Source organism: Hibiscus syriacus, unplaced genomic scaffold (assembly GCF_006381635.1).
Source record: "Hibiscus syriacus cultivar Baekdansim isolate YM2019G1 unplaced genomic scaffold, ASM638163v2 tig00116944_pilon, whole genome shotgun sequence".
NCBI lineage: Eukaryota > Viridiplantae > Streptophyta > Magnoliopsida > Malvales > Malvaceae > Hibiscus > Hibiscus syriacus.
The window spans coordinates 246,385-269,964 of NW_024063479.1; the positions used below are offsets into that span (position 1 = coordinate 246,385).

The 23,580-nt window shown below is 33.6% G+C and overlaps 4 protein-coding genes across 4 annotated transcripts; all 4 read right to left on the reverse strand.

Annotated features, from left to right (window-relative positions):
- Positions 1–347: 347 nt before the first annotated feature.
- LOC120188321 (nudix hydrolase 13, mitochondrial-like) lies at positions 348–1,415 on the reverse strand. The gene is made up of 5 exons (XM_039191776.1): positions 1,308–1,415; positions 1,128–1,224; positions 960–1,043; positions 714–863; positions 348–634 (listed from the first exon to the last, which is right to left on the reverse strand). The coding sequence occupies exons 1-5, from the start codon at positions 1,376–1,378 to the stop codon at positions 443–445; spliced, it is 594 nt and encodes a 197-aa protein (XP_039047707.1). The 5' UTR covers positions 1,379–1,415; the 3' UTR covers positions 348–442.
- A 3,490-nt stretch (positions 1,416–4,905) lies between these two features.
- On the reverse strand, positions 4,906–5,964 carry LOC120188382 (uncharacterized protein At4g28440-like). The gene is made up of 2 exons (XM_039191828.1): positions 5,597–5,964; positions 4,906–5,257 (listed from the first exon to the last, which is right to left on the reverse strand). Exons 1-2 carry the CDS (start codon positions 5,844–5,846, stop codon positions 5,055–5,057), a joined length of 453 nt encoding a protein of 150 aa, XP_039047759.1. The 5' UTR covers positions 5,847–5,964; the 3' UTR covers positions 4,906–5,054.
- Positions 5,965–7,370: 1,406 nt separating this feature from the next.
- Positions 7,371–9,579, reverse strand: LOC120188426 (probable protein phosphatase 2C 58). The gene is made up of 5 exons (XM_039191874.1): positions 9,422–9,579; positions 8,296–8,538; positions 7,944–8,220; positions 7,679–7,833; positions 7,371–7,596 (listed from the first exon to the last, which is right to left on the reverse strand). Exons 1-5 carry the CDS (start codon positions 9,452–9,454, stop codon positions 7,459–7,461), a joined length of 846 nt encoding a protein of 281 aa, XP_039047805.1. The 5' UTR covers positions 9,455–9,579; the 3' UTR covers positions 7,371–7,458.
- Positions 9,580–14,143: 4,564 nt separating this feature from the next.
- LOC120188427 (glutamate receptor 2.2-like) lies at positions 14,144–19,205 on the reverse strand. Its single transcript, XM_039191875.1, is given in 4 exon segments — positions 14,144–14,288; positions 14,378–15,191; positions 15,193–15,703; positions 18,875–19,205. Coding segments are annotated over 4 exon segments (1,665 nt in total). The 5' UTR covers positions 19,071–19,205; the 3' UTR covers position 14,144.
- Between the last annotated feature and the right edge of the window lie 4,375 nt (positions 19,206–23,580).

The window sequence follows — 23,580 nt, forward strand, 5'->3', positions numbered from 1 at the left end:
TAAAAATCTTGAATTCAAGCAATTGTAAAGTGTATACATATCGTTAATAATTAAAAAATATTCTGAATATATATTAAGAAAGATTCTGAGTATATATTAATTATAATCACTTAAAAAGAAGTTATATAATCTAAATTGTTGTACATTATACCAAACAAAGGTTCACAGCTAGCATTTTGGCTTTATAACATTATTTATTGTTTGTTTGTTATTTCAACAAAGGAAATTCTTGGTTGGCTGGACCCCTTTCATTTCTTTCTTCCTATAGACCATTGAGAAAGCAGGGTACACCATGGACCCAAAATAGCAAGATAAAAGGAAAATGTTTGTGGAAATGAAAATCATTCTATTAATTACATTAACAAACATGTCCACTTCACATTTGCTATCAACAACCAAATATCTAACTCAAACATTTGCCTAGGACTAGGAGTTGCAGTCATTAACCCTGCACAATACACTTATTTGTAAAAGACTCTTCAAGGTTTGATGGGTTTGCAGAGCAACCAGCTGATAATATCTGGTGCTGGTGCTCCTCCGTCTTGCTGTTTTTCTCTATCCCTCTCAACAGTGCTCCCAGTGCTTCTCTCATCCAATCATACCGGCACAATTTGTAAGCCTCTTCGGGAGAAACCTGTTAAACAAAAGATACTACTTTGTAATCATCTCGTACTGTTAAAAAAATAAGGCTTGGTTTCTTGGTTATTACTGACCCATTTCCTGTTGTAAGTGATCTGTTCGGCCCACGAATTGAGTTCTTTGGTCACCTCCAAGGCAAACATGTAGCCTCTGCAACCACCTTCAAGGTTGCAGCTGTTCTGTCTACTCTTGCTTCTGAACTCCCACACTCCCAGTGGATCCTCCTGGATAAAAACCGAAGTGTCTTTCTTCATCATCATGCCAATGGAGCATGTACTAATTCGTATGTTCATTAACAATTCGATCAAATTGGTACCTACATCGAGTATTCCTTTGACTCCGGCTTCCTCGAGGGCCTCTCGACATGCCGCTTCGTGCACGGTCTCGTCGTCTTCCCATCCACCCTGGAAAATCATGTTGACATGAAATTTTTCATCCATGTGTAGCATCTAATTAGGGAATGGAGAAGAGGGGGGAAGTATATATACTTTGGGGAAAACAAGATCATCACGATTCGGCGTGGATATCATTAGAACACTGATCCTGCTTTCTTCAGCATCATTCTCCAGTCTGTATGGAATACACCTATATTTTGCACCACAAACACCAGGAATAAAGCACTGATGCATCTACAGAAGTACGAATTAGCAGTGAAATTTGGAGATTACCCTGCAACAAGCCTCAGATGATCCTCGTACCGTTGTCTGTGTCTCCCCTTTCGAGCGGGCAAGTAAGACATGGTGACCCCTTTAGTTGAAAGCAACAAATCCTGAAGCTTTACGGTCGAATAACAAACTACAAAGCTTCAGGATTTAATGGGAAGCAAGCAAGTCAATAACGGCAACGCTAACTCTGAACCTTTATTGCTCCATCGAAGTTTACTTGTTTTCACCAAATTAGCAGCAGGAAAGAGCAGGGAGAAAATCAAAGAAATTACCCTTTCTTGTAGGATTAAACTTGCAGGAGGAACTGTTATTTATTCAACTAAAATTGTGACCTTTTCTTGTCATGATTGAACCACGTACCAAGATCTTCATCTTCTTCAATAGCTGAAAGAAAAAAAAAGATAGTAAAAACATATTTGAGCTTCTTTTCTCCATTGATTTTATAAGGGGAAGGAACGTGCAGCATCATGGAAACATCATCACAGCAGGCGAGGGGCCTAAGCACGTCATCATCATTGAAGGTCCCGTCTGACTCATCGTTGTTTCCGAGTTGACTTGGACAAATCCCTATGTTTTTGTTTCTTAATTTGAAGGGAAAATCCTCCTTCATTTACATGCAAGTCTATAAATTTAGAAGTGAAGACCATATCTTCCAAAACGAAGGAAAAATAGGTTATATATGTGTTAGCATGTCCATTTAGAGGAGAATCAAAACCCAGAAAAAGACAAAAGGAAAGCACACACATTGTTCCATCATGAAGAAATGTCATCTTCCCTGATGTTTTTAATAATTTAATTAGGGTTTAATGGTGATTGCAGGAAGAATCCAAGAGCAGCTGTAGTTGAAATGGTCATGCTCTTGGGAACACGCGCCAATAGCGTTTACTTTTAGGTCAACTTTTGGAAATAAAAATAATAATTTGGTTAAATTATGAAAATCGGCCTAAACATCGGAGTAGGTGTACAGAACTTGGCCCCCCCCATCATGGCTCTTATCCAGTCCAGTCGGTGATTTCATGACCGACGTCTCCATATTTAATTCAACGTCAAGTTTGTAAGATCCGTTAATTTCGCATATATATTGTTTTTTTGTTTCATGCATCCCAAAATTTATAATTATTTATTATTTCCCCAACAAAATTAAAATTATAACCCACAGCTTTCAGTCTAATAATTGTAAATTTGGTGGAGACAGAAATTTTCATTCTATCCAATATAGGATATAAGAGTTGTGCGAATGATTATTTTGCTTTTTTAAAAAAAATATTTTATCTTTTGGTATTTTAATTTTGTATTAAAAAAGCTTATGTTAAATGAAAATTGTTAGTTTATTAACGATTAATTTATGATGTTGATACAATATTGTATCAACATCCTCTAATTACTAATGTTATACATGCCATAACATGAGTTGATTATTAGTTAACTAATGTCTAACGGTTTTATCCAATAAAATTTGTTTTGATCAAAAATTAAAATTTCATGAGTAAAATGCTTTAAAAAATGATATAAAACAAAATTATCATTTATATGAATGTTGAGATATTTTATCATTATACTTTTTAAATTTTAAATAAGATACTTTAAAAATATTTAATTTTCAAAAATTAATTTAAATAACTTACAAGTGGTGGGCAAGTGTGAATTTTAGAAATTGCTGATATAAACATAGAAAAAAAATAAGAAAATGGGAAGTAGCTTTCAAATGTGTTACTCGTGGGTTGTAAGTTAACAGTTAACATCGAGCAATACCATAATGACTTAACACATTTATGTGATGAAGTAAACTAATTAAGACAACACCTAACAGGCACGAATGGAAGATATAAGAAAATTCTAAAATACAATTTATTAATATAAAGTTAAAAAATAGAAAAAATATTATTTGTAATTAAGAATTTATAAGAGTGTAACCTTTTAGGTTAGACAGAGTAATTTTTTTTAAATCAGATAAGTTACAATCTAAAATGTTATATTATGCATAATATTTTTAATTGTAAAGTCTAAACTCTCACAATCTAACTTTTTTGTTGTAACTGAAAATGTTATAATTTTTTTAACTTTTTAGATTGAACATAATAATATTTTAGGTTGAAATTCTTCTTAAATTAACCTTAAATTAAAATTTAATCTCTTTAATAAAATTATCATATCATTAAACTAACTACGTTTAGTATTCTACAAACTAAAATATTTTAAAACGTAACTTATTTTGTTCATATACACACATTAAGAACTTGTAGGATGATTGTTTTGTTTGGAACCAAATTTACTGATGTTTTCGTTAGCTGTTTCCAATGCACTCGACGGTTCCCATTTCCCTACAAATGCTTCCCATTTCTTTCCCACCAATCGCACAATCTCTGCAGATTACATTGTGGAAAGATCAAAATCAACCTCAAGCAATTAGTTTCATGGACATCAAATCTGATGAACACGAACAACCTCTCTTGAAGAATGTCGAAGCCGGAAACCAAGTCGGAATGTCCATTATTACAGCCAATATTAAATCAACCAAAGACCAAGAAACAAAAGATCGTGAGAAAGACGTTCAAAGGAACCACCGTTTTGTCCAAGCTCCTGCCTACGGGCTCTGCCCTGATGTTCCAATTACTGTCCCTGATTTTAACAAACAACGGCAGGTGCAAAACCGAGGTTTGTCGAAACTCGCTGCTCGGCCTCGTTGCATTTTGCGCAAGCATGTATTTCTTTATTTTGTTCTCTGACAGTCAGAGACGAAAGAGGCAAGGTCCAATACGGGGTGGCTACGTTTAGAGGGCTATGGGTGATGGATGGCAAGGTTGAAGTATCAGTAGAGGAGGCAAACAAGTATAAGCTCAAGTTCATTGATTTTTTCCATGCTTTGGTATCCGTAATGATTTTCATAGCGCTTGTTTTGTTTGAGCAAAATGTTGTAAACTGCTTTCATCCGAAGACAGTGTAGGACGGTGATGATTTGTGGCTGAAGTTGTTGCCTGAATGCATTGGAGCCATAGGCTGCCTTTTGTTTGTTTCGTTCCCTAGTAAGCGCCATGGAATTGGCTGCCCTCTCTCCAAGAATTAATTATTAATCTCCACGATAATGCAAGTAATCTTTTCATGTTTTCAAGAGGCACATGGGAAAATTGAGAGTAAGATGATCAATTGATGGAGAGATTATTTTTGCAAAAATCATATTTATGGATTAAATTGAATAAAGTGTAAAGTTCACGACAAATCATAAAAGTGTTCAAGTCTCAAATGGTTCTAAATTAGTCGAGGAGATTGCGTTTCAAATTTTGTCAAGAAGTGACTTAAAAGTTAACCATAAACCCTACTTTTGTGTTTTAACCATAAATCAATGGCGGATTTACAAGAAGTTTAGGTGGATACGTGCAGAGATGGACCAAAGGGGAAGTGAGCGGACGCAGTCGCCCCTGAAAATTGTATTTTCTTTCAAATTTTACATCGTTCCGACCATGCACACCAATTAAACTAATTTTGTAGAGAGTGCAATGATCAAGTACCATCACAAATATGGAAGTCGAAGTGAATAACAGAGCTTTTTTACTACAATTTATTTTTCCAAAGTTAAGCCGGATAGTTCATAGCATAAACAAGAAGCAAAAGAAAGTCCAAATCAATTTCACAATGAGATATGTCCAAATACTATTAAGTACTACAACAATCTCATAGGACTAATCATGACACTAAACCAAACCAAAGTATTCACCTCCTATATATATATTCATTCGTTCATAAGATCAGCCCCTAATTCATACCCTGATCAGGAACAGTAACAAGCTCATATTCAACTAAAGAAAGATTGTTATCTTCTTTAACCTCGAATTTAGCAGGTTCGGTTACCTCAATCCGGCCCCATTTGTCTACAGCAAGCCTCATTGTAGTTCCCTTGAACATAACAATCTTAGCATTCCGTAAAATCACAGTTGCGCCTTTCGTCATAAGATCGACTGTATCAGACAGATTAAATTTCATCATAATCATCATCAAAATCATGATATGGTAATACGCAAGCAACAAAAAACCAAGGCACATCATCGAAAACCCCCCACTAATATTCTTCTCTGTTTCAAGATCAACTCCGCAATCAAAAGTAAAATATCAGAGTAATAAGAAAATACACCCCATTCTGGAAATAGAAAGACAAAGCTTATATACAAATACAACCAATTTTCTTCATCGATTGTTCAATAAAGTCCAACAGCAAATGAAATCAATTGAAAATACAGAGGCTATAAATTTTGAACAACATACATATTGAATCATTGATAAGAGGGAAAAAAGGATACCTTGTTCGTTGCGCGCAGTGAAGATGATGGTGCCGGTCTCATCTCCGACAACGCACTCAGTGATTCGGGTCGGAGGGGCAGGTCGAGATAGGAGAGCACGGGACCTGTTGGGCCTGGAGGAAGTGTTGACAGGAGTCGTCTCCACCACTTTGACGATCAAAGTGTGCCCAGTCGTACCAGGTTTCAAATCCTCCACTTTCACAAACACCGGCTTTCTCTTAGCGTTCGCCTGTCCCGTCGCGGTAGCCATTTCTCAATCGGAGGATTTGGTTTTGTCTAAAACCCTAGGAATTGGGAATGATTTTAATGGGAGGGAGGGCAGGATGGGTATATAAACACAAATTGGGAAGTTCTAGGGTTTTTAAGTTATTTGGGAAATTGGGTGAGCTGCTGTCGATCATTTAATATATATAATGGCCGACGGTTTTATTTTGGTTTTGACACGTGTTTAAGCCTTATGGGTGTGTTCGGTCAATGATTTTTAGAAGACTAAGCATTTTCCCCTTCTCCAAGGGGTTTCATTCATTAACTTAAAGTTAGAGAAAATGGGCACATGAGTTAGTTTTAATATACGATTAAAAATGTGTTATTGATTTTGTTATTATTTAAATAATAAAATTGATAAAAAATAATCGAAAATATTATTATTTCTTCTGATTTTATTATTATTGGATGCTTTACCGGTTTTGGTAATATATCCGGTAAAGCGCTATCTAAAATATTATTTTTTATTGAGTTTTTCTATCGTGTTTACCTATATCGGTAATTAATAATAATAACAAAATCGATAGAAATAATAATTTTTTCAGTCATTTTTTACCTAATTTTATTATTTAAATAATAACAAAATCGATAACGTCTTTTTTTTAATCGTATATTAAAACTACTGTACCGTAGAACTTCCCACATAAAATGAGGATATGAAGGAACGAATCATCCACCAATCTCTTCATTGCATAAAAAGATTGCTTTTCTTTAATAAAGTCCTCCAATTCCTACTATTTCTTATCAATGTCTTCGGAATAAAGTCACAGTTTCAAAATCTTCCGAATAATTGTAACCTTTTGATTTGATCATATTAATTTCATCACTGATAAATTATGTCATATAATAATCATATCAATTTACTTTATTAACCTATGAATAACGATAATTATCTTAAGTCTGACACCCACATGTACTAAAGGTCAATATATAAACCTTCAGACACAATGGGTAAAAAGGAATCTCTCTATCTTTCTCGTTCTTATTGTTGATCGTCATCATTCTTCTTTGAAAAATATTATCGATTAGAGATCGACTGAGAGGGAAGGAGCGGTTGGAGACAGTTGTCACCCTTAAATAATCTCAAATTATCATATATTTTAATTTTTTTTCTTTTTTCATTGATAATCTATTTTCTTCCCCTAGAATTTTATAAGTACGATTCCCTCTAAAATTTTAGAAGTTTGCTCTCTAACATAAAATCTTACGTCCATCTTTATTAACTAGACTCTCCATCCAAACCAAAAGGGATGAACTTCTAACTGTTATAATTCACATTTCTCCATCAACACTATTGCATAAAATTTCAAGAATTCATACTTGAGACCACATAAACCACATTTTACCATCAACACTATTGCTTGAAGTTCAGAGAATTCATACCTGAAACGTAAATCGTTTGTCAATTAGGTCTTAAGTAGGGTGATTAATTATTCATTTGAAAGCACTTAAAGTACAATTGCTTAATTATTGCATTAGAAAACAACACCACCAAAAGCTAAGAAGTGTTCAAAAAAGCTTGGTATGATATACATGTATTTAGCTATTAAATTTCTCCAATTGTTTGGGAAAATGTGTGGTACTTGTCTAAAGAAATATCACCGGAACCATACAACAATGCAAGAGATGTCATCCTTGCTCTTCTTCGAGACTGCCGCTTCTATCAAGAGCTTTGCTGCTGCTTGCGCATCCTTTATGTTCTTGATAGTGTCCACTGCTTCTTGGTTCGACATGACCTGCCAAGAGATCGGGGATAAATACGACAAATCTCGAATCTCGATTTGTTGGATGAAACTAGAATCGTAAAACTTGTTATACCTTCCATATCCCATCACTGGCCAGAATTATGAACTCCGTGTCATCATCGATCACCTCCACTGTCACATCTGGGTCAGAGCTAAGGTGTAACTTTAAACTCTTATCGCCAAAAGCCCTTGCTACAGCCAGCTGCCCGTCAACGCGTGGAACATCCCCTATGAGGATCAGATAATAAGGGACGTTCAAGTTTCCAGATACCAGATAAACCATCAAAATCGAGTTTTTGGCATGTGGAAGCAGAATTACTAGTATGAATTCTAGATACCTGGGAGGTTCGATACAAAGCCACCAAGACGCTCAATCATTCCCTTCTCCTTGCTTGGCTCGTGATCAACAGATAGTTGTTTTGCCACACCATTCTTGCATATAACTGCCCGAGAATCACCTACGTTTCCCACTACCAGTTTCTGACTGTTGATAAGTATTGCTGTCACGGCGGTTGAGCCTCCCCTGCCTAGAAGCTTTGCTTTATCCAGTATTTCGGCATCGGTAGAGTGATAAGCTCTTCTTATTGCATCCTCCGTTTGAGTCCAAAAGTCATGCTGCATGCAATAAGAAACATACATTATTTAAGGATTGAGACAGAATCATAGGTCGATTATCACACGAATCTCTACCTGTTTCAAGATGTTATCAAACAGATGGCCCTCCAAATACTTTGCAACATCATGACCCAAATGTCCATCGAAGATTGCAAATAAACCTAACTCACTATCATCTTTTTTCTTGAACTCAGAGACAGCATAATCTTCCATGTCATGATTTGATTTTCCCTTCAGGCAATGAAAACCATGTGTAATATGCTTCGACATTTTGCTCTTTCCTTTCCCCGTGTCGGCCCCAGACGGAAAGAGCCCCGCCTTCAGATGAAAACAACACACCAGGTAAATAACATAAACACTTAGGTAATATAAGTGCACAGAAACAGCATGCTTAGGTAATTTCTTTCACGAATTCGTTCTGTATACAGCAGAAGAGCAGCAACGTATAGCTTTTGACACAAAGATGACAATTGTCTTCCATGAAAATGGCATTACACGGTTCCACAAACGAAAGTCACCAATTCACCATATTATGACAGAACATTCTCAAGCAGCAGCATCCGACGGATTGTCGACAACTTGGACAAATACGGTCCAATTACGAAGATAAATAACCTTGCTTAGAATCACAGATTGACTAAATACCTTACTTTCAACTACATGATGCAATTATATTGAAATGAAGCATTTCCTATGTCAACCAGAACCTTTCCCATAAGGAGAAATGAATGTTGAGGGGGACAAACTTATAAAATTCTAGGAGCGAAAACATATTATCAGAATACAAAGAAAATATCTAAATTATACGATAATTTAAATTTTAAATTTTTTAGGGGTGACCGCCAGCCGCCTTCAGTCCATCACTGTTTCCACTACGACTAATCATCAGAAGAGCTCCATTCCAGCACCAATCTTGTTAAAATTCAAAGATAGATCATACAATCCTTTGAGATGGAATGAGCATAACCCAATTAAACAATTTCCCAAACTCATCCCTAGAAACTATTAAAATTACAATCTTTAAACCCATTAGCCAACTGTGACACCAAGAAAGTCTACTCTGGTTTTATGCATTGAATCTACCGCCAAATGCAAAATAAACAGATGAAACAAAGCAAGAAATTAAACAATATGAAACCCCTTTTTTCTTTAAAAAAACGTACATCGAAGATTAAGAAAAACGATTAAACTTTCAACTGACCTTCATTTTTTGAAGAATATCTTTCCCATGCATGTCGTAGTTTCTTCTTTTTGGTTTATCGCACTAAGCAGCAAAAGCAACCTTTTTTTAACACTGAAAATTTCCAAAAACTTGAAAGAAGAGAAGCACAATAATAGATTTAGAAGAAGAAAAACTTCAGAGAGGGAAGTAAAAAGCAGTTTATATTGAGAGACAGAGAGAAGGAAGGGAGCGTTGACTGCCTAATATGTTACCTTGGTGTGAATTTAGCATTTCCTCCCCCGCCTGTTTTGAAATGGACGCGTTCTTGCCGACGACTTTCATTGACAATATTATTATATCATTGTTATTATTATTACTAGGGTAAACTATATCTTTAGTATTTAAATTATTATTTTTATTTTATTTTGATATCTAAACTTCATTTTTTTTAACATCATATTTAATATTTAGTTTAGATTTCAATTTGACACCCATTGTTAAAAAATCAACGATGCTAAATAATAATAATTTAGGTACAAACTAGATCAAAAATAATAATTGAAGTACTAAACGAGTAATTTACACTTATTATTATCATTTTGAATAGTATGGGGTGATTATAAGGTAATATATGTTCATAATTTTTCTTAATCATTGACAATACACACTCTGCAGACGTAACTATTCGAATAAAATCTCAAGGGAGAATAATACTCTTTCTAACAACTGATGCAACTCAATAAGTTCCTTATTATTATGATTATTTACTCATATCGTTTAATCTCCCTTTTTCCACTCCATTGCTAAAAATACTATTTCCATTTTGTTGAAAAACTACTCACATTTTTAATATTAATTTCTGGGTCAATTATAACACAAAATTAATGATTCATTTGTAATCTTTGAGAAGTTCAGAACTCAAAATGTGTTTCCTTTTATATTTTTTTTATTAATTAAGTATTTTTTTGATAATTTTTTAAAATTAAGAAACCTATTTGTAATATTAGTAATAATTGGTAACCCGTTTGTAATCTTATTAAAATTAAATTACTTATGATATAATTATTCAGTAAGAAAATTATTAAAAGATATTTTTAATATCGTTTTCTAATAACAGTTTTATTTGTACAAGGATATATTTCTACCAAGTACGAATAGAATAATTAAATGATTCATATATAATTTTTTAAAATTAAATGATTTATTTATAGTCGTACTAATAATTATAAAACTTATAGTATAATTTACTTTAATTTCTTAAAAATGATTTTTAACAGGTAACGAATAATATTTTCTTTTCTCTTGTATGTATTTTTAATAATTTTATTATTCATCTGCCGTGGGTTTACCCATTCTAAAATATGAAGAAAAAAAATGTGTTTGGCAAGCGGATCTTTTCTTTTTCTTGGGAAAAAAATATTTAAGGCATGACAAAAATGCGGTGGAAAGAGTCCAAGTCAAAATAGGGCAGTTTTAAGATAGGCCGATTTAGGATAAAATACTCAAATAGTTTTTTGATTGGCTTATTATCATTTAAATTAGATGATTAATTTATAATTTTTTAAATAAAAGGATTTGAAAAATTTTCCCTATAATCAAGAGATTATTTAAGCATTTTACCCTAAAATAAGTCAAAGTAGTTGGTTCGAGTAATATCAATAATAGTAGGACACCACAATAATTTTTGTGTTCATAATGAGATCTATTTTTAACCCAAAAAAAAGTTTATTATTTTTTAAGAGTAAAGTTAAATTCAATGTTTATTTAGTCATATGATATTTTAGATAAGATTGGATCCATAAATTATAGATTGATTTCATCATTGGAGATGAATCATATGTGTATTCATAATATTTTTCATGTATCGATGTTGAGGAGGTATTGTCTGGATCCATCTCACATCGTTTATATTGAGCATATTGTGATTAGCTCGGACTTGTCTTATGAAGAAGAACCATTGGAGATCTTTGCTAAAAAGGTTAAAGAACTTCGAAACAAAAATAATTCCACTATTGAAGATTTTGTGGATAAACCATGAAGCGAAGGAGGTTACATAAGAGTTGAAGGAGTCCATGCGACTTCAATATCCAGATTTGTTCAATTCAAGTAAATTTCAATGACAAATTTTTTTTGAGAAGAGAAAGTTGTAACGCCTTGAATGATGTCAAAGGTTTACAGATTGATGTGAAAATATGATTACATTGGTTAGGCCCAATCAGATAAGATTATGGTTTGAATGACTATAGAAAAGAGCTTTTTAAGTTGCGGTCAAATGAGAAATGACCAAATGGGTCATTAGTTAATAAAAATAATGATTTTCATTGAGTTGTGCTTATGTCACCAAGGAAGATTTTGGGGGAAAGATGAAAACTTCTTGTTCATCTTTCTCATGCCCTTGTCTTCTGCTTCCCCTTTCTCTAAAGCTTAGGTAGAGGTAACTAAGGTGGTAATTTCTTGTGCTAGCATTCTATTCGAATTTAGTGAAGATAAGGATGATAATCGACACTTCTTGAGCTTGGAATTAAGTGTTAAAAGTTTCAAAGTTTGGCAACCAACTTTGGAAAATGTTTTTTCAAAGTTTGGTAAATGTTTCTTTGAAAAATGTTTTTCAAAGTTTGTAAAATTTGGTAGATGTTTGTTGAAAATAGGAATGGGTAAATTCACTTTAGTCATTGCACTTTAGGGTATTTCAAAGATTAGTCCCTAAGTTATACTATAAATACCTTACCCATTAGCTTCAAAATCATCCCAAAACATTTCTTTCTTCTATACTAGAGAGCTTTCTTGTGAGTAGTGAGTGTTTTGTAAACACCTGTAAATTTTCTCTCTTAGTAAAAGATCTGCAGCAGCCCGGAGACGTAGCACAATTGGCTGAACTCGTTATCAATTTTTGGGTATTATTTTTCCGCTTTTATTTCGCATTCTCACTAATCTGGTTATAGGGAATTACTTGTACTCGGTTATTTTCCTAACAACTGGTATCAGAGCTTTTGGTTGTGAATTTTGTCAATTTTTCTGCGAGGTTACTATTCATTACTATTCACGTGAATAGTGAATTTCGTGAATAGTGAAATTTCGGTCGGCGATACGAGTTTGCGACGGTGGTGTTCTAATACACGGTGGTTCGCAAGAATTGTCAGAAACGATCCAAAAGAAGCCAGATTCGAGTGGAAGCGATGGCTGCAGACGAAGGGAAGGTGAAAATTGAAAAGTTCGATGGTGCGGACTTTGGCTTTTGGAAGATGCAGATTGAAGATTTTCTGTACCAGAAAAATCTTTATCAACCTCTCTCAGGAAAGCAACCAGAGGGCATGAAGAATGAAGACTGGGCTTTCTCGACCGACAAGCCCTCGGAGTCATTCGACTGACGTTGTCCCGAAATGTTGCTTTCAACAGCAAAGGAAAAGACCACGGCGGTCTTATGGCGGCTCTCTCCAGTATGTATGAGAAGCCGGCCTCAAACAAAGTTCATTTGATGAGGCGATTATTCAATTTGCGGATGACGGAAGGGGCATCGGTGGCACAACACCTAAATGAACTCAACACAATCACAACCCAGTTGAGTTCAGTGGAAATTGAGTTCGATGATGAAGTTCGAGCTTTAATTCTCTTATCATCTCTACAGACAGTTGGAATGCTACTGTTACAGCAGTCAGCAGTTCGTCGGGAAACAGCAAATTAAAATTCGACGATGTTCGGGATCTGGTACTGAGTGAAGAATTCGACGGAGAATCGGGTGAAGCATCAACCTCATCAGCCTTGCACACGGAGTCTAGAGGAAGAACTTCAGAAAAGATATTCAAATCGTGGCAGATCAAAATCCAGACAGGAAAAATCTAGAACGGGAAGAAAGATTTTACCTGTTATAATTGTGGCAAGAAAGGTCACTTTAAAAGAGATTGCCGAGCACTGAAGAAAGATACCGGTGCACAGGATCTGCAAACGTGACAGAGGACAGGTGATGCCATGATTCTAAGCGTCAACAGTCCGATGAATCATGGATCTTGGATTCAGGGGCATCTTTCCACTCCACCCCATGCCAAGAAATCATGGAGAACTATGTCAGTGGTGATTTTGGGAAGGTTCATCTTGCTGATGATGAAACCTTAAAGATCGTCGGAAAAGGAGACATCCGACTAAAGTTGCCAAACCAGACCACCTGGAAGCTGACAGGAGTGAGACATATTCCTGGCCTCAAAAGAATCTGATTTCTGTTGGACAGCTTGATGGAGAAGGATATAGCACAACCTTTTCAGGCTGTGAATGGAAGATTACCAAAGGAGCACTCGTCATTGCTCGTGGTAAGAAGACTGGTACTCTCTATGTAACCTCAAATTTAGAGAATTCATTGCAGTAGAGATGCTGATGGAAAATCAAACCTATGGCACCAAAGGCTTGGCATATGAGCGAGAAAGGGATGAAGACACTTTTGTCAAAAGGGAAGCTGCCGGATCTAAAGAATGTAGATGTCGGACTATGCGAGGATTGCATCTTTGGCAAACAAAAGAAAGTCAGTTTTGCAAAGATTGGCAAGACACCCAAGACAGAAAGGTTAGAATTGGTTCATACTGATGTATGGGGACCATCCCCAGTTCCATCTCTTGCAGGCTCACTATATTATGTCACCTTCATCGATGATTCAACAAGGAAGGTGTGGGTTTATTTTCTGAAGAAGAAATCAGAAGTCTCGATATCTTCAGAAAATGGAAGGCCATGGTGAATGCTACCCCTGTTGTTAACCAAAGATCCCAACTCAGCGGCTTTAAGAATATCCACATGTTCTTTCTCCCATCATTTTGATTTTCACAACCATGGACACATGTGATTGCAAGTAAGGCAATGTAAAATCTACATATCGAGATCGATTTGCCAGAATTGTTATATCTCCCACTGCAGCATCGAATTTCTACACCACCACAAAGAGTAGGCTATTAATTAGTGGTCAAAATAAACGGAAAAACATTCGAGATTCGGGTTAAGTACTAGGCGAAGCACCTGAAGTTTGACTTCGTAAAGAAGCTCGTCATATGTTCCTGAACTTGTGTTGTTACCAATGGGGAAACGAATAGGCTCAAGGGGGACTGCAAAAGGTAAAAGCGCTAATGCCTCCTTGAATACATCATACGAGAACCCTGTTACGATGAACTCATCGCTGTAAGGGTCTTGTTTCACTTTCAAATATCCTTCAAAACCAGGTTTCACAGGGATCCCAATCCTTAGTTTCTTACCTACAACCGGTATCGTCCAACCTCGGGGCATAGCTTTCATGTTTCCCGGCCAGATAGGTGGTTTAAGTTCATGATATAAGGAGGTTGAATATGTCGCCTTCACAGGTTTGCCTAATTCTGCTGTCAATCCATTCTCAAGGGTCCAATACCCTAAAACTTTCTCCATTTTATCTACCACGTTGATGATTTCAAAAGCTGAAGACTGCAACTGTCCCCTAACCAAACTGAAATCTCCACTGAGACCTTTAAATTTGGTTTTCACTAACTCTTTTCGGATCGATCGACCTATTGTAGAAACTCTTATTTCAGGAATCTGACTTGCCTTTCTCCGGTAACTTCGTCTCATAATATCGGAACTCTCACGCTGAACCATTTCGACAGACTTAGCTAGTGCCCAAACAGTGTCATATGCCCAAAACCCGTAAATGTTTAATTTGGTCGAACTAGAGTGAATCTCACGTTTCCATTTCCTTTTAAAATTCTTAAGGCTTTTGGACTGTGGTATGTATGGCCTTATTCCCAACACACCTTGCATGGGAGCCAATGACATCGGCTCCCATGGGATCCAACAAACTTGATAGTCCATCTGTAATGATCCATGCATATCCTTCACTAATCATGGTTGCTTCTTTTGCAAGAAAAAATAGTTTAGACCCTAACGAAGACATCATATGTACGACGATCACTCTCGTCTGCGTCGCCATTACGTTGTTGAGCTTCTTTAAGATGGTCAAGTTACCAGAGTTTGGGGAGACGGGAAACCTCGAACTCACCCGTATGTCGAACCGTTGAAACTCTTCTGATAGGTAGGGGATTAAACCGCTTCCGTATTCAGTGTCTTCGTAGAGGAGGACTACTTCGTGCCATTCATATAAATGAACGATGGCGGCGATGGCTTTAGCTTGCGAGCTATCGTCTAAAGCTGTTCGAACGAAAAAAGGGTTCTGGGTTGTGGAGAGTGAGGGAGCTGTTGCTGAATATGAAATGATGGGAACTTGAGCCTTTTGGCCGATATCCATTACAACTCTAGCTTGCATTGAACTTTGTGGTCCGATGATGGCATTAACTTCCTCCTCATTAATCAACTCTAGTGCTGCAATTCGGATAGGTATCGATGATCAATAGAAGAAATTAATTATACTATAATTATTTACCTTTTTTTAAAAAAATTAAATGATAATTTATGTATTTTTTAAAATATTATTAATATAATTATGAAAAATAATTATTATAATTGTTTAGTATAAGTATCAAATTTATTAATCGACTAATTCAGATTGCATATTGTAAAGGCGACGATTATCCTCCCAACCGAATTTGCTTCATTCAAAATATCAAAAATTCAAACATTTGACATTTCTTAAGAGATCTAGTCTCACTAGATCAACTTATTCTTAATAATTGTAAAATTCGTTTTAATATATGATCAAGTGAATGTATAGTCAACTCTTTTAAATATATTATTTGAAAAGAAAAATAAAATCACCTTTTTTATTATTAATCATATCCAATCAATAATTTAGACGGAGAAGTACTACGTATGTCTAATGACAACATTTTCAACTAAATTTGTTCATTCATTACATCAAGTAAAGTCGTGTCAGATATTTTTCAGAATTTTAAGTAAAAGATAAAAAATAAGACCTTATAAAATAGAAATATATTATATTATTTCAAACAATTAATTTAATATTTTATTAATAAATCATTTTGTTAAGAAAATATATTAAGTACAACTAAAATAATAAGGGGCACCCACTAACTTATAATATTATCAAACGAAAATTTTTACAACGTACGTCATATACCATTACATACAACAACGCAATGTATCTAAACATACCATAAGTAAATTTATCTTTATTATATAAATATTAAAAAGTATAAGATTTATTTAAAATTATGTATTTATTAAAAATTAATTATAATTTTAATAGAATTATAATTAAATTATAATTTTTAGGGTAAACTACATGTTTAGTATCTAAACTATCGCTTTGTTCTGATTTAGTTCCTCAACTTTCATTTTTTTTCAAAATCATACCTTTCGTTTATGTTTTATTTCATTTTAGTACCTTTGCTGTTAAAAAGTTAACAACACAGCTGACGTGGTATTTTTTTATTTAGGTAAATTACACGATTCAAATCATTCAACTATTTTCTCATTTCTATCTTGGTCACTAAAATTTAAAAGTTTTCAATTTAATCATTTAACTTTCAAATTACTTGTATTTTGATCTCTCTTTGATGATGTGGATTATTTAATTATTATTTTTAGTATGACATGACAAATTTATTATTATTAATGTCAAATAAAACTTAAAATCAAAATCAAAATCGTTAATCTTAATCCTAAATCTCCACACCCAACGTCGATCTAAACCCATCCTTAACTTCATCTTCATGAAATAAAGAAAACCCAAAAGCCCAGACTAGCCATTGTTTTTGTTTTTCATTTCCTTCTCTTTCCTTGCACGAGGCAATGCTACGATTGAGTGAAACTACACAAAAAATAAAAAAAATAACCTTGCAGTCCATACCTATCTTCATCATGTTCTTGTTCTTTTTCTTTATTCTTTTCATTTTGATTTTATGATAATGTCTGTGAAAGTAAAAAGGGGTAATGTTGCTTTTGTTTGGTAGGTGATCTAGTGAAATGGGTTATCTTTATTTTACTTGAAAAATGAGGGAAAGTGCAAGAAAACAAGTATAAACAGAAACTTAGATTTTTTGTTTTGTTTTTGTTTCGTACTCTTTATCTCTTCTTTATTTTAATTATATTTTTTCTGGAACTACAATATTTTAAGAGAAAATGAGGAAGTATGGTTGGCAACTTCATTCTCATCTACTTTGTGCGCTTTCCCTTTGTTGTTGCTGTTTTTGTTTTTATGTAAAAAGAACTCTAAGCTTTTTGTTATTTCAATTATGGATATTGAGCAATGTTTACATTTTTCTTGTCTTTGTGAAGGTGATGGTCGTTGCTATATTTTTGAAACTTAAATTTGTTTCTTTGTGTTCATTTGTTTCCAGTCTGCAAACGATTTTTCAAGAGATTCTTATGTGGTGGTCGGAGGGTGATGTCGATGGGGTTGGGGTTTGAATCGATGATTAGGGTTTGAGGATTAAGGGTTGGATTAAAATTATATATTTTTATTATAAATATTAATTGATGTTAAATATTAATTTATCATGTCATACTAAAAATAATAATATAGTCCGAGAAGATCAAAATAGAAGCAGTTCAAAAGGTTAATGATTAAATTTAAATTTTTAAAACTTTAGTGATCAAAATAGGTGCGTGAATATAGTTGAGTGATGACCTGTGTAGTTTAACCAAATAAAAAATATCAGTAAGATGTACAATTAACTTTTTATTTTTAAAACTTTAGTGATCAAAATAGGTGCGTGAATATAGTTGAGTGATGACCTGTGTAGTTTAACCAAATAAAAAATATCAGTAAGATGTACAATTAACTTTTTAACGGCGGGTTACTAAAATGAAACAAAAAGTAAATGTTAGGTATGATTTTGAAAATAATTGAAAGTTGAGGTACTAAAACAGAATAAAAGTAATAGTTTAAGTACTAAAAGTGTAGCTTACCCATTTTTTTATTATTAAAAATAGCATGAGCAATTGATTTTATGGCGAACTGAAGCGTCATATGTTGTAGCAGTTGATTTTTCAGGTGAAGGTGGTCATTAATAATATTAATTCTAAACAAATTAAATTACTTAAATTAATTATTATTTTTTAATAAAAATATAATTTAATTACAATTCTATGAAAATTATAATTAAATTTTAATGAATGATTAATTTTAAACAAATCCTTATACTTTTTAATATTTACATAATAATGATAAATTTGCTTGTGGTATATTTCGGTATATCGCTTTAGTAATACATTACGGTACGCGACGTATACTATAAACTTATCCATTATCAAACATATTATTTTCATTACTTTGTGGAGGTGATAGGAGGTGTCACTGAGATTCGAATGGTCTAAAACACTAAAAAAAAATTATTTGCTATTAGGAGGAGGAAAAATTATTACATAAATCATGTTCATCGTATCATTATCATTCATGGTCTCAAACAAAAAAATTATTCGTCTCATTTTTAACTTACTTTTTTATATATGAATATGAAAGTGAATGATTAATTGGGAGTTTATTTTAAATAGATTAATGACCTGATTGTCGAGTTTATTCGAACAAGATTCATAAAATAATTTCTTCAAGTAGCTAGAGAAAAGAAAAACCTGTAAAAGCAGCACCAAGAACATCATCGGAGGGCCGAAGGTGCAGAGACAATCTGGTCCTGAAGTTAGGATGAGCAGCATAGAAATCAGAGATTGCCATGTGAATGCATGCGTTCGCCACTGATCCAACCAGTGAATTTAGATCAACAATTACTCCCACATCCACCATCTTCTTCGCTTCAGCAAATTCATCCATCATTCCCCCACCACTCAAACAAAGAACAAAGAAACATACAACACCGACTATATTTGACATGGGACTATCCTGATGATGATTATTATTATTTTCCCTTCTCCTGTTTGGGGTCCGAGAAAACAGGTTTATTCTTGTTCATGTACTTCATGAATATGCCCTTGTATAAATACACGAAGGAATTTGCTGAATATAAAGTATACAAAATTCAAAAATATAACAGGAAATTTCGTATGAAGTATTCTAATTAAGAAGTTGCAATCTTGTTTGTTTGATTATTATAAGGTAAAATAAGTCGTCTCTTTGCAGCGGTCAAGAAGGGTACTGCTGCGATACTTCCCAGAAGAAACATCATATGTATAATATATATATATATAATATATATATATATATATATATATATTATTTGACTACATATCAAATATATCCCGTCAAAAGACAGACATCATACCAACAGCCTACAGCCACCACATCAATCCAAGCAAAGGCAGCAAGCATCCAGCTATCACCATGTGAATTACTTTTACTTTATAATGTCGATTTCATGAATATTTTTCAGCATAGATAAATATATATTAATAAAATAATTTTTTTATACAAATTAAATATAAATTAAATTTTAAGATAGATATAATCGATAAAAAAATAATTAATCAAAAATAATTTGAATTTCCAAATGGAACATACTAACCGTCTCAGCCTAATCAATAAGTGGATCACGCCACTGTTGCTTCCCAGTTTGCCCCATGGCATCCGGAAAACATAGTCTTGAGAGAACAAGAAAAAGAAAAGATTAAAGTTTGTATAATATATAATTAAACAGGGCGAAGACTTTTTGGTCGGTTATATTGTTAATGCTTACAAGTAATACTGGATTTATAATCTATTCATGTGACAGATCTTCAATTTTGATATTAAATCATAAATTTTTGAAAAATTAATGTAATTTAATTAGTGTATTAACTTATAATTTTAGTTTTTAAAGGGGTTAAACTGAAGTTTTACCATTATAAGAGGCTTAAATGTAATTTCAATATACATTTACTTAAAACTTTACAAATTTAAAGGGACTTAAACTGAAAATTTCCCAATTTGAGGAGGTCAAGAGTCAAGACCCCTTAGTTCCCTATTAGCTTCACCTTTGTTATTAAATGAAAGTTTCCACATTTGAGTAACATATCAAAAAAATTCTCTTACACTATTTCGATAGTTCTAGATAAGTTTTTACATTTAAATTTGTATTTAATTAAGTATTTTTTTTCAAAAATATTAAAATATTAACATCTTTTATATTAAAACTTAAATGGTTTTTAGTTAAAAATAGCTTAAATGATTTTTAAAAATAAAAAATAAATTAATCTAAACAATATTTGAGATTTCATTTTCGAATTTAGTCAAACTTAAACAAATATAAATAATATAAAACAAGTTGTTTTATGTCCAAGTAAAGCATTGTTTGTATATTCAATAAAGAGGGAATTGCTTACACTACTTAGGTCAAATCGATTTTTAGTCAAATTTATATATGATTTAATATTATATATATTTGTTTAAGTTTGACTAAATTCGGAAATGAAATCTCAAATTTTGTTAAGATTAACTTATTTTTTTTAAAAATCATTTAAGCTATTTTTAACTAAAAATTATACTTTTTTTACCAAAAATCTTATACCGATCAGATAGACTAATGTGCATATGTACACATCAATATTAACCAAAATAATCTAAAACACATACATTTGTATTTCATAAACTGTGTAAATTTATACACTGACAATCATTTTGAAAAATACAAATAATTAAATTAAAAACATCAAAAAAAAAAAACAAATAAATGTAACAAGTCTCATCCAAAACAAAATCTCAACCCATACCTATATATTAAATGTTTCAAAAGAAGAAGAGCAAGTGTATGCGAAAATTTAAAGCCATAGAATAGATTTGCATCATTTAATCAGTGATCCGAGCGCAGAGGGTTATGATACTGCACCCTCTTGTGTAGGGATTAACCCGTCCACTAGCGCCACAGTTGTAGTAGGATCGCCCGCGTTCGTTGCATGGAACGGCATTCTGCATCAATGAACGGTAGCTAATGTACCTTTTCCCAGCCAACCATCTTCGAGTCATCTCCGAATCCCATTCATCTATATATTCGTCGCACTCACCGGAGAGTCTGTCACATGGTTTGGTAGCACCGCCACCTCGATAGTGGACCACATCCGGATACATTGTTTGACCCTGATTCATGGAAGCGTTGGAAGATGATGACACCACCGATAAGGCCGGAAAGAAGATGAGGAGAGCACAAGCAAGACGAGTATTCATCAGGAGGTTCTGCCCAAAAAAAGAAAGAAGAAATGGCTTTTGGTAACAAATTGATGGGGATATTTTGTTTGGATAAGTGATTGTGGGGGATAATTTGTGTTGGGGTATGCTTTATATGTGTGATTTTAACTTGTTTCACGCTTAGCTTAACGTTCGTTTGGGGATGCACGTTTCTTGCTCCTAGAAACTTTGCGTAAATGAAGTATTATTAATTAATTCTAGTAGCATATATTGAAGCCTCCATGAAGATCTTGATTGTACCTAATACATATATTACTATATTCTCTGCCATCTAAATTATGGACTCCAATTGTGACAAAATACCCTCACCAATATTTGTAAGTTTATTTTTTTAAAACATCATCAATCATATTTATATAAGAAATCGTTAAGTGACCTAAAAGAAAATATTATTTTTTCTAGAGTTCTTGAGTTCGAGCAGTTGCGTCTACAAGATGTGTGTACTTGTCTTTACAATATTACTCTCTCTTTAGCATTAAATTTGTGTACTTGTCTTTCCTCCTTTACCTTGCAGGCTTCTTCAAAGTCCATGCTCCATGTCTTCTTATCATCATAACATTTAACGGGCATGAACAAGAGTAAACAAAATTCGACTTGAATTCATGTCTATCACACTTATATCAAAGAAATACTACTTTTGAATGTCACTTGGCATGTTTACAATCACGAGAGTAGATAGTTCTTACCCGAGGAATGCAATGGAAGACATTAAATGGAATCACTACAGTAAAACTGTTCTGTAGCGGCGTTTGGAGAGTAAACTCTACAAACTTGAAACATATAGAGACATTTACAATCCAAACACCACAAAAATGATACTTTAGTGGCGTTTTAAATAAACGCCGCGATAGAGTAGTATGTTAGCGGCGTTTTGATACAAACGTCGTAATAGGGTTAGTTTATAGTGGCGTTTTCCAATAAACGTCGCGATAGAGTAGTAATTTAGCTACGTTTTCTACAAATACGGCAATAGTGTTCGTTCTTAGTGGCGTTTTTCCAACAGATGTCGTGATAAATAGTACTTTAGCGACATTTTTATACAAACGCCGCAATAGAGTTAATCTATAGCTGTCTTCAAAGACTGCAGAGTCTATGAGGTGGCATCATGATGGGCGAATAGATGATGAATTATTAAGGCATCCTACATATTGTTTAGCTTGAAAGTCATTTGACAAAAAATTTCCAAGTTTTACAAGAGATCCCCAAAATGTCAGGCTCGGTCTTGCATCTAATGGGTTTAATCCTTTTAAAATAATGAGTACTTCGTATGGTACTTGGCATGTTTTACTTGTTCCATACAATTTGCCTCCGTAGATTTGCATGAAACAATCATCCTTTATCTTATCAATGATAAGCCCTGGGGAGAAAGGTCCCGACTATGATATTGACATCTATTTGTAGCCTCTTACTGAAGAGTTGAAACAATTATGGGTGGGTGTCAAAACATATGATGTCTTGAAGAAGGAGAACTTTAATTTACGTGCAACTTTAATGTGGACTACTAATGATTTCCCTACTTATGTAAATCTATATGGTTGGAGTACCAAAGGTCGTTATGCTTTTCCTTATGCTATGCAGACATGTTCAAAGTGGTTGTATAATGGAAACAATTCTATTACATGGGACATCGTTGGTGGTTATGTGAAAATCACATATTCAAATATCAAAAAAATTGTTTAATGGTACTGAAGAGTTTATAAAAGCTCCTGAACAAAAAATCGGGTCGGATATCTTATCAATGTTGAAACATATGAAGTTTACTTATGGAAAGATGAATCAACCCCCAAATATACGACCAAAGAAAAAAGGCAAAATAGGTTTATCATTATGATGTTGAACAACAAAGTGATGATGAATCTGATGAAGAATATGATCCAAATGAGGTGGATTTGTGGAAAAAGATAAGTATTTTCTTCGAGTTGCCTTATTGGAAGGATATTATTTTAAGACATAATCTTGATGTCATACACATTGAGAATAATGTTTGTGAGAATATTATCAGGACCATTCTCAATGTCGATGGTAAATCTAAAGATAATATAAAGACTTGACTTGACTTAGTTGACATGGGAATTCGGCGTGATCTTCATCCTCAATTACTTCCTAATGGAAAATCTTGGATACCGCCTTCTATTTTTGCAATGTCAAAGAAAGAAAAAGAAATCTT